We start from the raw sequence: 14242 nt of genomic DNA on the forward strand, positions 1-14242 counted from the left end.
TCCTGGTGTCAACACGAAACCTAGGAAGGTTACCGTACTAAAGTGAAAGGCGCTATTCTCAGCCTTGACATAAAGATGGTGGTCCTGTAGCCATTGGAGGACGTGTTGCACATGCTGTACTTGTTCTGCAATGGAGTGAGAGTAGATCAAGATATCGTCAATGTACACGATGAGGAATTGGTTGATCATGTCCTGGAAAACTTCATTCATGAAGGACTGAAAGACTGCCGGAGCATTGGTGAGACCGTATGGCATAATGAGGTGTTCATAGTGTCCCCTAGCAGTGATGAACGCAGTCTTCCACTCATCCCCACTTCGGATACAGATCAGGTTGTAAGCACTATGTAGGGCCAGTTTGGAGTAGATGGTAGCCTGTCCAACTTGTTCTAGTGCGGCCGGAATCAGAGGAAGAGGGAAGTGATTCTTGATGGGAAAGTCATTGAGGGGTTGGTAATCTATGCAGGGATGGAGACTACCATCCTTTTTGATGGCAGGGTCGTGAATGCTTAGCCAGGGGTGACTGAGGATGAGGGGTTCTTTAAGCGAAGACAACACCATTAACTGAATGATCTCAGAGTGAAGGAGGCTAATCTGAAGGGTGATACTTTCGGTCATGCGAGTCACAAGACCAGTTCCGAGAGGTTATCCGTCCAGCGCATTAATCCTAAAGGGAGGATTAACAGGGATTAGTTTGACTCTTAACTGTTGTGCCAATTGTTCGTCAATGAAATTACCTGCCGCCCCAGAGCCCTCTAGTCCCTCCACAAACAGAGTGACCCCATTAGCAGAAAGAAGAGCTGGGATACCAAACTGCCTTTTGGTAATATTCAAAACGTAGAGGTGCTTACCCGAAGTGGAGGGGTTATGGTCACCCCTTCGTGGTCACCCCTTCGTGGGGGGCCATAATGGGTTCGGGGCTATTAGACTATGAAGGGCGTGGAAGACTTGCAGCCCATGGGCGACTGTATAGGTCTGTGGTCCACCAGTAGGTTGCCAATGGATATGGACATCCGGATGTTTTGGTTGAGGTCCGTTAAATCTCCTTTGCAGGCCAGTTTGGTCTGTAATTTACGATTACAACCCCTCTAAGGAGACTGTAAGGAGAGCTGGTTCACTCCTTCCTCTGCCGGCAGCCATGGAGTGGAACTCAAGGGCATTCTCAGTGCTGGAGCGACGGCCCTGTCGCAGCTCACATAACAGGTCCCCGGTGTGACGAACTGAAACTGAATGGTCGAACACCTCCTTGAAGAGGGAACGTGATTCAGAGGACAGATTAGAACTCTGAGCAGTCCGCAGGGCTGTGACCCAATCCACACCTTTGCCTGTGAGTAGGGAGATGAAGAAGTCAGCGGGGTGATGGTCTATGTACAGGTTACATACATTGCATGAGAAATCCTTGACATTTCCCTGGGGAGCCGTCATGTTTATTAGGCATGGATATGGGGGAGATGAACGAGAGGAGGCCGTGGCACCTGATATCGGTGACACAGGAATGGACTGGCGAAGGAGGTCGGAATTCATCGATTCATTCCTCCTGTCGGGCTAGACATAGCTGCAGAGAGCTGCTTTCAAGCGCAGGGCACAGCAGGTGTTTATTTGTAAAGGACTACAGCGGGAGACAGGTAGCTGGGTCCAGGGGCAGGAAGACGGTCATACACAGGGGGTCCAAAAAGGCAACAGTACAGGCAGGGAAAAGGCTAGGAACGTCGTCCGGGACATCAGGCAATAGGTTGATAACAGGAAATACGATAGGCTAAAGTACAGGCAGGGAATAGGCAAAAAGGAGTTGTTAGTGAGGCAGGCAAAAACTATCATACACGGGAGGATTCAATTACCAGAAAAACAGAGCTTCGAATAGAAGTGTGTCACAAAACAAACAATACCTCACGATGGGCTGCAAAGAACTGAACTAAATAGAGGGAGAGGGAGCTGCGTTCCAGGGATCTATGTGTTTGAGAGTGTGAGCTGGAAAGTGAGCTGCGTTCAGGGGATCTACGTGTTTGAGAGTGTGAGTTGGAAGCAGACGTTACAGGACCATGTTGTAGACAAGTGAATTTCGCTCTGTTGTACTCAGCGCATCTTTTCCCCCAATAAAATCCATGTCAATCAATCAATCAACACATGTAGGACTACAAGGCTCTGTTTGGGTGTATTCTAAAAAAAAAGAGCTCAACGAAGTTTGAATTTACTTGGTCAAAATATATAAATTCCAAAGTGGCTGACTCCCCTTTCTAATACACACTTGTGCTGTTAATTCACAACAAAACATGTTGGGATCTTTTTGGGATCAGATATGAAAGAACCCTGGCATACCTTGAAAAATAGTCTGTGTAAAATACTTTCAGGGTGAGGAATCACATAACACCAGGATTCAATCCGATCATGCTTTGTCAGCGTTTACTGTGAATGCGGTCTCCGTGAACACGGGAACATTGCCTTTTAAAGCTGTATAGCTGACAAAGCGCGATCAAATTGAATCCTGGCCTAAGTTGTGCAATACTGAACTTCCCTTTTAAGTATCTTTAACAAGTAGTTGGGAAATATGTGTGGTCTCATTGCATTGCGAATAAAATGAAAGATAAATATGCGAAACAAGAAAGTATACCAAAATATGCTGCAGTATTTTCACATCCAAGCTCAGAGAATAATACTCCATCATCAGTGTTTCCAGCCAGCTTCTTTAATCATATTTCAAACTCATATTTCCCTCCCTCTACCCAGCAAGATGAACTGAAACAAAATGAAGACATTTTGTAATCTTTCCCTTAATTTTAAACAATAGATCAGTCAAATTTAAATCGCTCATCTAAAAAGAACTATTTACGTTTTCAGAGCCAGAGATCATATTAATAAAAGTGCTCATAATAATATAATAAAGTCGAGACAAAAATAATAAAAATACAGATTACATGAATATTTTAGGAATAAAAGTCTTATTTTTTCAAATGTTTTAGTAGTTTCTGTTAAAATAATACATGATTGTATGATGTAGAAAGCAGAAGGAAAAAAACAACAAAACCAAGGAAATATGAAGATTGCTCTTACTTTAAGAGATGCAGTGTGGGTCATTAATGTACATAATTGTATTTCTTTTACATTTAAAATAGTCCATAGAAGTCTCTTGTTTTGTTGTTGTTCACTTCTTTGTTTCCATCCAAGAATCCAAGCCACAACTTCATATTTAAACATTCTTCCAGCTGAGCTAACATTGGAGTGAAATTAATATACAGTATTTGTTGTGCCAGTACTTTCTCAATCCAACCATGAAATCACAGAGGCCTGTGCTCTCACCCCAGAAGCTACATTTGTGAGTGAAGAGTTCCTCAGTAGCTTGGAGCCAAAGGACACAGAGTTTGGAGTTCCAAAAACAGAGAAAAAGGAAGATGTACAGCTACTGGGCACATAGCTGGGTGGGGGGGGGGTGCCCCCGATCTAAGAGGGTCACTGTCAATTAGGGATGGATGAATACCACATCACTTCAGGGGAAAGTCAATAACAGGAACGACGGACTGTCCTCTCGTATTTTGCTATATCACACGTGTTTCCAAAGTGCCACTAACGCCAGCCAGAGGAGATACATTTTTCTTAATCTTTCAGTGTGGCTGTATCTTACTAACTACTAACAGTATTTGACTGGGTTGGCAAAGTAGACCTATCTAGCAGACCGAACTAGTCCTATTTCTTGAGATGCACAACATTTTCCTTTTTTTGGAGAACTGCTTGTTTTTCTTCAGATCCCAATTACTTGAGGACCTCTTAAGGGGATAACCCTAACTTCCACATCTATACATACCGAAGGGAACATTTTACTAAGTTAAAGTTATGATTCACCCCTAGGTGATTAAAGAATCACTTCAGAATGTCATTATAGGCATGATGGTGGGCTAACTTAACGTACTATTATGTTTTGAAGTTTAGTAGAAACCACTGATTAAAATCTCAATGACCATTCTCTAAACTTAAAATGTTTTGTTGTAGCGGAATTTGATCGATCTTCTGCACACTTCTCACTTTGGTGTGCCTTTGCTATGGTCCATGATCCCCTAGGCCGAAAGCATTAGCCACCACACGGGGATGCTTTAAGTTGGACTATAGCATCACGTACAGTGTGTTTCTGGACCCTGCTGGATAAATTGAAAGTGATGAGTTCCGAAGGCCCAATGCATGCGAGCAATGGGAAGATGACACTCTTATCCACAGGAGGAAAAAGATCTGGTGGTTGAGGGGGGTATAGTCCAATGGTCCTTGTGAGAAGGCTGTGGAGAGTTGTGGCGTTCTTCCCTGATTTCCGTGTGTGCCTGCGGGGTGTCTCAGTCTCCACTTTGGGACAAAGCAGCATTGGAGGGGTGAGGGGGTGATGTGGGGGCATCAAGAGGACAGGGAGCGTTGACCAGGTGTCCCCCTTCCTGTCAATGTCACTATTTTGTTCTCTTGTGGTGGAGGATTAGGGGCTCTGTCACCACTAACTCTCATCTGAAGAGAGACAGAAAACAAAGAGAGAAATAGTGAAAACATATTTCCATTTTGCTTTCCTCATCTTGTTTTGCTCTTTAATGTCTGACCACAAAATGTATTGAAGTGATAATGCCCGAGAAGCCAGTGTTTGGGAGGATATATTGGCACGGGTGTTGTTAGGCCCAAGTCGAGGGCCGCCAAACCGTGCCAATATATCCTCCAAACACCGGCTTCGAGGGCATTATCACTTTTATACAACAGGTTACCAACATATTCAAGTAATTATTAACATTATTTTGATGAATTTATTTCATCCTTCCACAACACAAATCTAGAGTTGCTAGAGACGCGACCGAGTTGTTCAGTCTTTTTGTTCTGTATCTATGGACGCAACCCAGTTGTTCATTCTAAATGTTCCATTGCCATACTGGCTGGCAACATTCTTATCCTTTGCTTGCAAGCTAGCCAACTACGGCTAACTTACAGACACACCAAACAGTGCAGAAAGAATAACAACAGTAGCTGCATTAGTTTAAGCTGTTTTCTAGTGACATGTATTTGGATACATCCATAACAATGAGCTAATGAGGAACAATTTTGCCTGGGATAGAAAATGTGCACTCTCATTAGGACACGGTTGTTCAGAGGAGCTAGCCAACAAGACAGCTAACACTAACTTCAAACTGAGGCTGGAAAGACTGGAAACTAGCTGCACTTCATTTTGTTTGACCTAGTTTTCAACTGACATTTCTTTGTATATATCCATAAAAATTATGCCAGCTGATTCATGATTTCTAGTGGCTGAGAAACGCTGCCTGCCTCTCCCTCTCATCCCCACTCCTAAACGTTCATTACTATGGGACAGTTGGAGATCAAATTTGAATATTGAAACAATGTTGCAAATGTTGGAGAGACAAGACAGCAAGGTTTATAGAAATCTCTGCTGTTGAAAACTAAATGTTAGTCGAAAATAAATGTGAGATAATGTCTAGATGCTTTTTATAGTGTAGATCAAGTTTATAACTTCCCTGTCTGGGCTGATGAGACAGTGGATTGCGCAGTCAGATGGAAATAAGCATTTTAACACCATAGATTTATCTGGTGGTAACTTGTGGAATAGACACCGGCTATGATGTTCTTTTAACAAAATTAGCATTCAGGATTAGACCCACCCATTGTATTAGACCCACCCATTGTATTAGACCCACCCATTGTATACATTTAGGCCCACCCATTGTATTAGACCCACCCATTGTATACATTTAGGCCCACCCATTGTATTAGACCCACCTGTTGTATACATTTAGACCCACCTGTTGTATACATTTAGGCCCACCCGTTGTATACATTTAGGCCCACCCCTTGTATTAGACCCACCCGTTGTATACATTTAGGCCCACCCCTTGTATTAGACCCACCCATTGTATACATTTAGGCCCACCCGTTGTGTTAGACTCACCCATTGTATTAGACCCACCCATTGTATACATTTAGGCTCACCCGTTGTGTTAGACCCACCCATTCTTTTGAATACATTTAGGCCCACCCATTGTATTAGACCCACCGTTGTATACATTTAGCCCACCCGTTGTGTTAGACCCACCCATTGTATTAGACCCACCCGTTGTATACATTTAGGCCCACCCATTGTATTAGACCCACCCATTGTATACATTTAGGCCCACCCATTGTATTAGACCCACCCATTGTATACATTTAGGCCCACCCATTGTATTAGACCCACCCATTGTATACATTTAGGCCCACCCATTGTATTAGGCCCACCTGTTGTATACATTTAGGCCCACCCTTGTATTAGACCCACCCGTTGTATACATTTAGGCCCACCCATTGTATTAGACCCACCTGTTGTATACATTTAGACCCACCTGTTATATACATTTAGGCCCACCCGTTGTATACATTTGTTGTACATTTAGGCCCACCCGTTGTTTAGACCCACCCGTTGTGTTAGACCCACCTGTTGTATACATTTAGGCCCACCCCTTGTATTAGACCCACCCGTTGTATACATTTAGGCCTACCCTTGTATTAGACCCACCGTTGTGTTATACATTTAGGCCCACCCCTTGTATTAGACCCACCCGTTGTATACATTTAGGCCCACCCATTGTATTAGACCCACCTGTTGTATACATTTAGACCCACCTGTTATATACATTTAGGCCCACCCGTTGTATACATTTAGGCCCACCCGTTGTATACATTTAGGCCCACCCTTGTATACATTTAGGCCCACCCCTTGTATTAGACCCACCCGTTGTATACATTTAGGCCCACCCCTTGTATTAGACCCACCCGTTGTATACATTTAGGCCCACCCCTTGTATTAGACCCACCCGTTGTATACATTTAGGCCCACCCGTTGTATTAAGGCCCACACCCCTTGTATTAGGTATACATTTACATTTAGGCCCACCCCATTTGTATTAGACCCACCCGTTGTATACATTTAGGCCCACCCCTTGTGCATTAAGGCCCACCCCTTGTATTAGGCCCACCCCTTGTATACATTTAGGCCCACCCCTTGTATTAGACCCACCCGTTGTATACATTTAGGCCCACCCCTTGTATTAGACCCACCCGTTGTATACATTTAGGCCCACCCCTTGTATTAGACCCTTGTATTAGACCCACCTGTTGTATACATTTAGGATTAGACCCCCCCTTGTATACATTTAGGCCCACCCCTTGTATTAGACCCACCCTTGTTAGACCCCCATTGTATACATTTAGGCCCACCCTTGTATTAGATACATTTAGGCCCACCCCATTGTGCATTTAGGCCCACCCCTTGTATTAGACCCACCCATTTAGGCCCACCCGTTGTATACATTTAGGCCCACCCCTTGTATTAGACCCACCCGTTGTATACATTTAGGCCCACCCCTTGTATTAGACCCCCCCGTTGTATACATTTAGGCCCACCCCTTGTATTAGACCCACCCGTTGTATACATTTAGGCCCACCCCTTGTATTAGACCCACCCGTTGTATACATTTAGGCCCATCCCTTGTATTAGACCCACCTGTTGTATACATTTAGGATATCCAACAACAAATGTAGTTACAAGTTGTGATACGTATTCTGTTTGTTGTCCCGTGTGTATGGTTTACTCAAACTTCAATGCTTGCAGAAATTACAATGCATTAGTGGAGCACAAGATATCTATGCTGATGTATTACAAAATCCTTTTCAAGCATCTTGTGCATGCAAACTACTCTTGTATCTGTTCATGATCAGTAAAGTATCAGTGTGTGTCCCCAATGGCACCCTATTCCCTATAAAGCCTTATGGGACCTGGTCAAAAATAGTGCACTGTTAAAGGCTATATGGGACACAATATCAATAATTCACGGTACCTTTGTTCTCCTCTGTGTCAGTAGCGGTTTCACTCAGCCTTTGGCGCAGTTCATTATACTTGGTTTCCACTTCCTGAAAATAAATAGTTGACAAACTTATCTCTGGTAGAACAGAAGCGATGGATAAAATGAGTGTGTGGATGGATGGGTGAATGGATGAATAGAAACATTTGATAGTATGGGCAAAAGCATGAGGGACTGAAATGATAGAATTTGAATGACTTTACTTAAAGCGCTTCTCATACATTTCTGGTACCATGAAGTTCTGGAATGTATAGTCAATGCTTTACGGGCTCCTGTTTTTTTGTTTGTTGCTATGATAACGTTTTAAAATGTATTTTTTTTACATAATGTTTCTGCCATTGTTTCCTATGACTGAAAATAACTTCTGGACATCAGAAGAGTGATTGCTAACCTCGATTCGGATGAAGATTTCTACTTCAACAGGTCAGCGGCGCAGGACATATTGCTCACCCCGACTAGGCCCTAATACCCGACACTCGGAAGAGAAAGAGACGGCAATATAGAAAACGATGTGCGGGCACTATGATAAAACTGCGGCCGTGAGCAAATAAACCACCCTCTTTTTTCAATTGGCAATTGTACAATTACTGGAGAATAAACTGGATGAACTCCATTCGAGACTATCCTATCAACGGGACCTGAAGAACTGTAATATCCTATGTTTCTCAGAAACATGGCTAATCAAGGATATGGATAATATACAACTAGCTGTTTTCTCTATGCATCGGCAGAACAGAACGACAGCATCGGGTAAGCTCAAGGGGGAGGTGTGCACTTCTTAACAAGAGCTAGTGCCCAATCTCTAATATTAAGGAAGTCTTGACGTTCTACTCACCCGAGTTAGAAAACGTCATGATAAGCTGCAGACCATACTATTTACCAAGTTTTCATCTACAGATGAAGTCTGAAGTTTACATACACCTTAGCCAAATACATTTAAACTCAGTTTTTCACAATTCCTGACATTTGATCCTAGTAAAAATTCCATCTTACGTCAGTCAGGATCACCACTTTAAGAATGTGAAATGTCATTAATAAATGCATTGATGACATTGCATTCCCACAGTGACAGTACGTACATATCCCAACCAGAAGCCATGGATTACAGGCAACATTCGAACTAAGCTAAAGGCTAGAGCTGCCACTTTCAAGGAGCGGTACACTAACCTGGACACTTATAAGAAATCCCTCTATGCCCTTCGATGAACCATCAAACAGGAAAAGCATCAATACAGGACTAAGATCGACTCCTACTACACCGGCTCTGAAGCTCGTCGGATGTGGCAGGGGTTGCAAACTATCATGGATTACAAAGGGAAACTCAGCCGCGAGCTGCCCAGTGACACGAGTCTACCAGACGAGCTAAATGCCTTCTATGCTAGTTTTGAGGTAAGCAACACTGAACCATGCGTGAGAGCACTAGCTGTTCTGGACGACTGTGTGATCACACTCTCCGTAGCCGATGTGAGTAAGACCTTCAAACAGGTTAACATTCACAAGGCCGGAGGGCCAGACAGATTACCAGGGTGTGTACTCAGTGCATGAGCTGACCAGCTGGCCAGTGTCTTCACTGACATTTTCAACTTCTCCCTAACCCAGCCTGTAATACCTACATGATTCAAGCAGACCACCACAGTTCCTGTGCCCAAGAATGCCAAGTCAACCTGCCTATCGCCCCGTAGCACTCAGAGGCTACACAATTGTAGCCATGAAATGGGAACACCCATGTGAGAATGCTGTTCATTGACTCATTGCTAAGCTAAGGACCCTGGGGCTGAACACCTCCCTCTGCAACTGGATCCAGGACTTCTTGATGGGACTCCCCCAGGTGGTGAGGGTCGGTAACACATCCACCACACTGACCCTCAACACGGTGGCCCCTCAGGGGTGCGTGCTTAGTCCCCTCCTGTACTCCTTGTTTTCCTATGAATGAGTGGCCGTGCACGACTTCAACACCATCATTAAGTTTGCAGATGACACGACGTGGTAGGCCTGATCACTGACGACGTTAAGGCTGCCTATAAGGAGCATGTCAGAGACCTGGCAGTGTGGTGCCAGGCCAAAAACCTCTACCTCAATATCAGCAATACAAAGATGATTGTGGACTAAAGGAAACAGAGGGCCGAGCGCACTCCCATTCACATCAACGGGGCTGAAGTAGAGCTGGTCGAGAGCTTCAAGTTCCTCTGCGTCCACATCAAAGGATCTATCATGGTCCAAACACACCAACAGAGTCAAAAAGAGGGCACGACAAACCCTCTTTCCCCTCAGGAGGCTGAAAAGATTGGGCATGGGCCCTTAGATCCTGAAAAAGTTTCTACAGTTGCACCGTTGATAGAATCTTGACTGGCTGCATTACCACTTGACATCCGACCGCAAGAGGGTAGTGCATAGGGCCCAGTACAGCACTGGGGCCAAGCTCCCTGCCATCCAGGACTTCTATACCAGGCGGTGTCAGAGGCCCTAGAAGGCCCTAGAAATGGTCAAATACTTCAACCACTCAAGTCATAGACTGTTCTCTCTGCTACTCCCAAGCTAGCGGTAGTGATGTACCAAGTCTGGAACCAACAGGACCCTGAACAGCTTCTACCACGAAGCCATAAGACTGCTAAATAGTTAACCAAATAGCTACCCGACCCTTTTTGCACCAACTTTTTAGACTCATCACATATGCTGCTGCTACTGTTTTTTTTATCTCACTTTATTTCTAGTTATATGTACATATCTACCTCAATTACCTTGTACCCCTGCACATCAACTTGGTAATGGTACCCCTTGTATATAGCAAAGTTATAGTTATTCATGGCATCTATTATTATTTTTATTACATTTTTTAAAAACTTTTCAATAATTTCTCTATTTTCTTTCTCTCTGCATTGTTGGGAAGGGCCTGCACATAAGTAAGCATTTCACTGTTAGTCCACACCTGTTGTTTACAAAGCATGTGACAAATACAATATGATTTGATTTTGTGCCGAAGCTGCCCTGGGTCATCCATCAAAGAGCCGTTAAAACTGACCTTAGATCAGACCTGGCTTCAAATACTATTTGAAATCTGTCAAATACTTCAAGTGTTTACTCTAGCCTGCCTGAAGTGCGAACACAATCAAGCACAGCATATATTTAAAATGAATTCAAATAGTATTTGAACCCAGGTCTGATCTAGGGGGGCAACTTCTTCATGGTACTCAAAGGGGGGTTGATGGTGTACCTTCAAGTGCTGCAGGTTGGCCTGCAGCAGGCGGATGTGGGTCATGACCTGACGGCTGAGGTTGGGGCCAGCATCCCCTGTCTGCGAGGATGAGGAGAGCAGCTTCTTCAGGTCGATGTCCGAGCCCCACTGGGCCCTGCCTCCACCCTTGCCACTCGCCTGACCGTCGTCGTCTGTGCTGCTCTCCCCCGAGCCCCCCAGGACAATGTAACTGCCTGAAAAGGGAGAGAGAGGGCGCAAGAGTCTGATTTATTGCCGGGTCTTGACCACTCTGCTCTAACGAGTAATGCATGGCTTGTGGTCATTGTAGAGGGAAACAGAGGACACATACATTTTCCTTAGAGCCTTATCCTTCAATGGCGGGGTCATAATATTTAGTTGCTTAAACAGTTCAAAAGATAGTCACATTTGTAGGAAGCAATTTTCTTATTTTATTTTAGAGTTTTTCTCGTGACCCCATTTTCAAATCAGGTGGCCCCATATGGGGTAGCGACCCTTAGCTTTGGAAATGCCGGGTTAAAGCCATAAAGCAGATCATCTCTGAAAAGTGTAAGTTATGCCCACATGAGAACTTTTAACGTTCACAATTAAAAAGGAAGAACCTCACACATGCATAATGATATCATAAAACAGCTTGCTATAAAATCAATAAAACGGCTATAAACACAACTTGTTCAGCTATGAGGATATTTGAACAATACACATTACAGGGTGAATCCTAACCTCCGCTTAAGTCAAATTCAAACTTGTTCTCCTATTGACATCAAAACATGACTAAGTGAAAATTTGACTTAAGCAGAAGGGGATCGGTCACTAAGTTTTCTGCCCTCCCATGACTTGTCCAGCTCCCTGAATGTCCCAGTTGGCTCACCATAGTCCTCAGATGTCTCGAAGAAGCCTGTGTCCCCAGGCGGGAGTTCTGAGGATCCTGGGGCACCCTCCTCCCTCCCCGCCGTGCCGTTCTCCGAGGAGCCAGGAGAGGATGCTGCTGCGCTCCTAGGGCCCGATGTACTGATGTTGCTGTCCTCTGGGCCCCTCATTGACGTCGTCCTCAGCAGGCGGGCGCCATGGGCCAAGCCCTTTCTCTGCTCTTTCTCCTTCCTATTCTCATTGTTCTTGTCGCTGCCCTCCTCTCTGCTTGTCATGTGGTTGAGGACCTGCCTCAGGGCTGCCACTAGGAGAAGGAGAGACAGAGGGCAGTTAATAAAACAAACATTTATTCAGGGGAACCCAATTGAAACCAGTCTCTCATTTACAATGATGCCCTGAGGACAAAAAAAGTCATCAAAACAACAAAAATATATAAAACTACAAAACAGCTACAGCATAAATACATTACCTCAGGTTATTACAACCATCAATTGAAACAATTGCACACTTCAGTGAACTAATTTAACTGAGTTTTAAACTGCCCTACTGGCATCAGGTAATCCAGGTGCAGTTTTTTTGAAAGGTATTCCATAACTGTGGTGTGTTTTAAAGGTATTCCATAACTGTGGTGTGTTTTAAAGGTATTCCATAACTGTGGTGTGTTTTAAAGGTATTCCATAACTGTGGTGTGTTTTAAAGGTATTCCATAACTGTGGTGTGTTAACTGCTACATGGTCATGTCCATTAGGCCAATAAAAGTGTTGCGCGACTGACTGACGGTTCAATTATTTCAATCCCTTTTTTTCCCTGTGAGCTCAATGTGCATATTGTAGTTTCTTTAGAGATAAATCAGATCCTTAGCTAAAAAAAAAAAAAAAATGTGCATGTTATTTTGACATTAATTCATGTCACATATCAGTTTGCAAACAATGTAAAAAAAAATTGCGTTAATTTTATTTTTTTAACCTTAACTAGGCATAAAGCCGCCACAATAAAGCCACATTCAAAGTCTCTTTCTTGAGTAAGGTATCTCCAAAATGCAGGTATTTCAGCCTAGCTTAAAGCTTTCTGTGGTGAAGGGGCAGCCAGCGGAATATACAGAGCGTAGACGTTGGTGATATTCTCTTGTTGCGCCGTGATTTGCTCAGTAATCTGTCACTCATCGGGACACTACGTCACCGCAGAATCTACAGAGAGAGCTAGGCAGTTCAAGCCCCTTGGGTGCTGCCATATATTTACATTACATTAGAAGTGCCCATCCAAGAAGGCTCAAGGTCATTGGCCACAGACAAAATGACGTCAAATCACATATCTACCGCAGCTTTGATTGGACTGACCATGTTGCTAGGAAGCTAGACAAGCAGTCATCATCATGAATCACATTGGCAATCTACTGGCAAATCCTTTTCAATCCTTGTCATATGAAAAAAAAAGTATGTATAGAAAGGTATCGGTGCTCATCGGCAATTGGAAATAAACATTACACAACAAGTCGGAAATGGCAAATTCAACAATGAGTGGTTTGGAGGGAATCAGTGGACACCTGCAAGCGTCGCAAAGCAATCACTAGCCTGCTATTCAGTGGAGTGGGTGTGTGGTCCAAATCTGGGTTTAAGTTTTTTTTTTCTCTTTTCCAAGCTTAAAAGGATAAATATTCACATGCAACACCATGGATGAGAAAAGGCTGAATACATTGGCCATGCTGTCAATCCAGCATGACTTCTGCCTGCGTTCAAAACAACTGGAAACTTGGAACTGGGAAATCTCGACTTCAGGTAGTTCAAGACAACTGGGAACTCAGAAAAAAACTAGCTCCTACTGGGAAAATATGTTCTGAACGGTCATCCAACTCAGAATTCCAAGCCGGGAACTCAGGCCTCTTTGTACAGCTGTGAACTTAAAAATAACTGATGTCATGATTTGACCTTGTCCCCCCCCCCCCCCAGAGTTCCCTGTTGTCTTGAAAGCACCCTTGATGACAAATGTTGCCCACAAGAACAACCGCCATGCCACCTTCCTGTTCAAGTGAGCACAGCACAACAATGTTGAGTCCAAAAATGTCTTGTATGCTTCTGCATAAATTAGCTCATGTGCTTTTCTTTCTTGTAACCATGTTTGCCAATGACAGTCTCTTCCCATTCAAATATTTGTTTTCAACAAAAAGTTCAGTAATAGACCCATGTAATTCCAGTTGATATTGCGAGGGTTGTTTTGTTTGCGCAATGTGCTGTCCATGCGTCTGGATCCGCGTGATTGTATTTTCCTTCAAATAGTAAGCGAACCGCACATCCATCCATCT

The 14242-nt window shown here is 43.8% G+C and overlaps 1 protein-coding gene across 5 annotated transcripts in view; it reads right to left on the reverse strand.

Annotated features, from left to right (window-relative positions):
• Positions 1-2658: 2658 nt before the first annotated feature.
• Positions 2659-14242, reverse strand: part of LOC118390932 (rho guanine nucleotide exchange factor 12-like) — a 149126-nt gene continuing 137542 nt past the window's right edge. For all 5 annotated transcript variants that reach the window (XM_035781784.2, XM_035781782.2, XM_035781781.2 and 2 more), the window contains exons 37-40: positions 11945-12247; positions 11074-11288; positions 7839-7911; positions 2659-4473 (exon numbers count right to left, since the gene is read on the reverse strand). In XM_035781784.2, coding sequence (XP_035637677.1) covers positions 4463-4473; positions 7839-7911; positions 11074-11288; positions 11945-12247 — 602 coding nt within the window. In that variant the 3' untranslated portion in view covers positions 2659-4462. The remainder of the gene's footprint in view (positions 4474-7838; positions 7912-11073; positions 11289-11944; positions 12248-14242) is intronic.

Source organism: Oncorhynchus keta, chromosome 12 (genome assembly GCF_023373465.1).
Source record: "Oncorhynchus keta strain PuntledgeMale-10-30-2019 chromosome 12, Oket_V2, whole genome shotgun sequence".
NCBI classification, from domain to species: domain Eukaryota; kingdom Metazoa; phylum Chordata; class Actinopteri; order Salmoniformes; family Salmonidae; genus Oncorhynchus; species Oncorhynchus keta.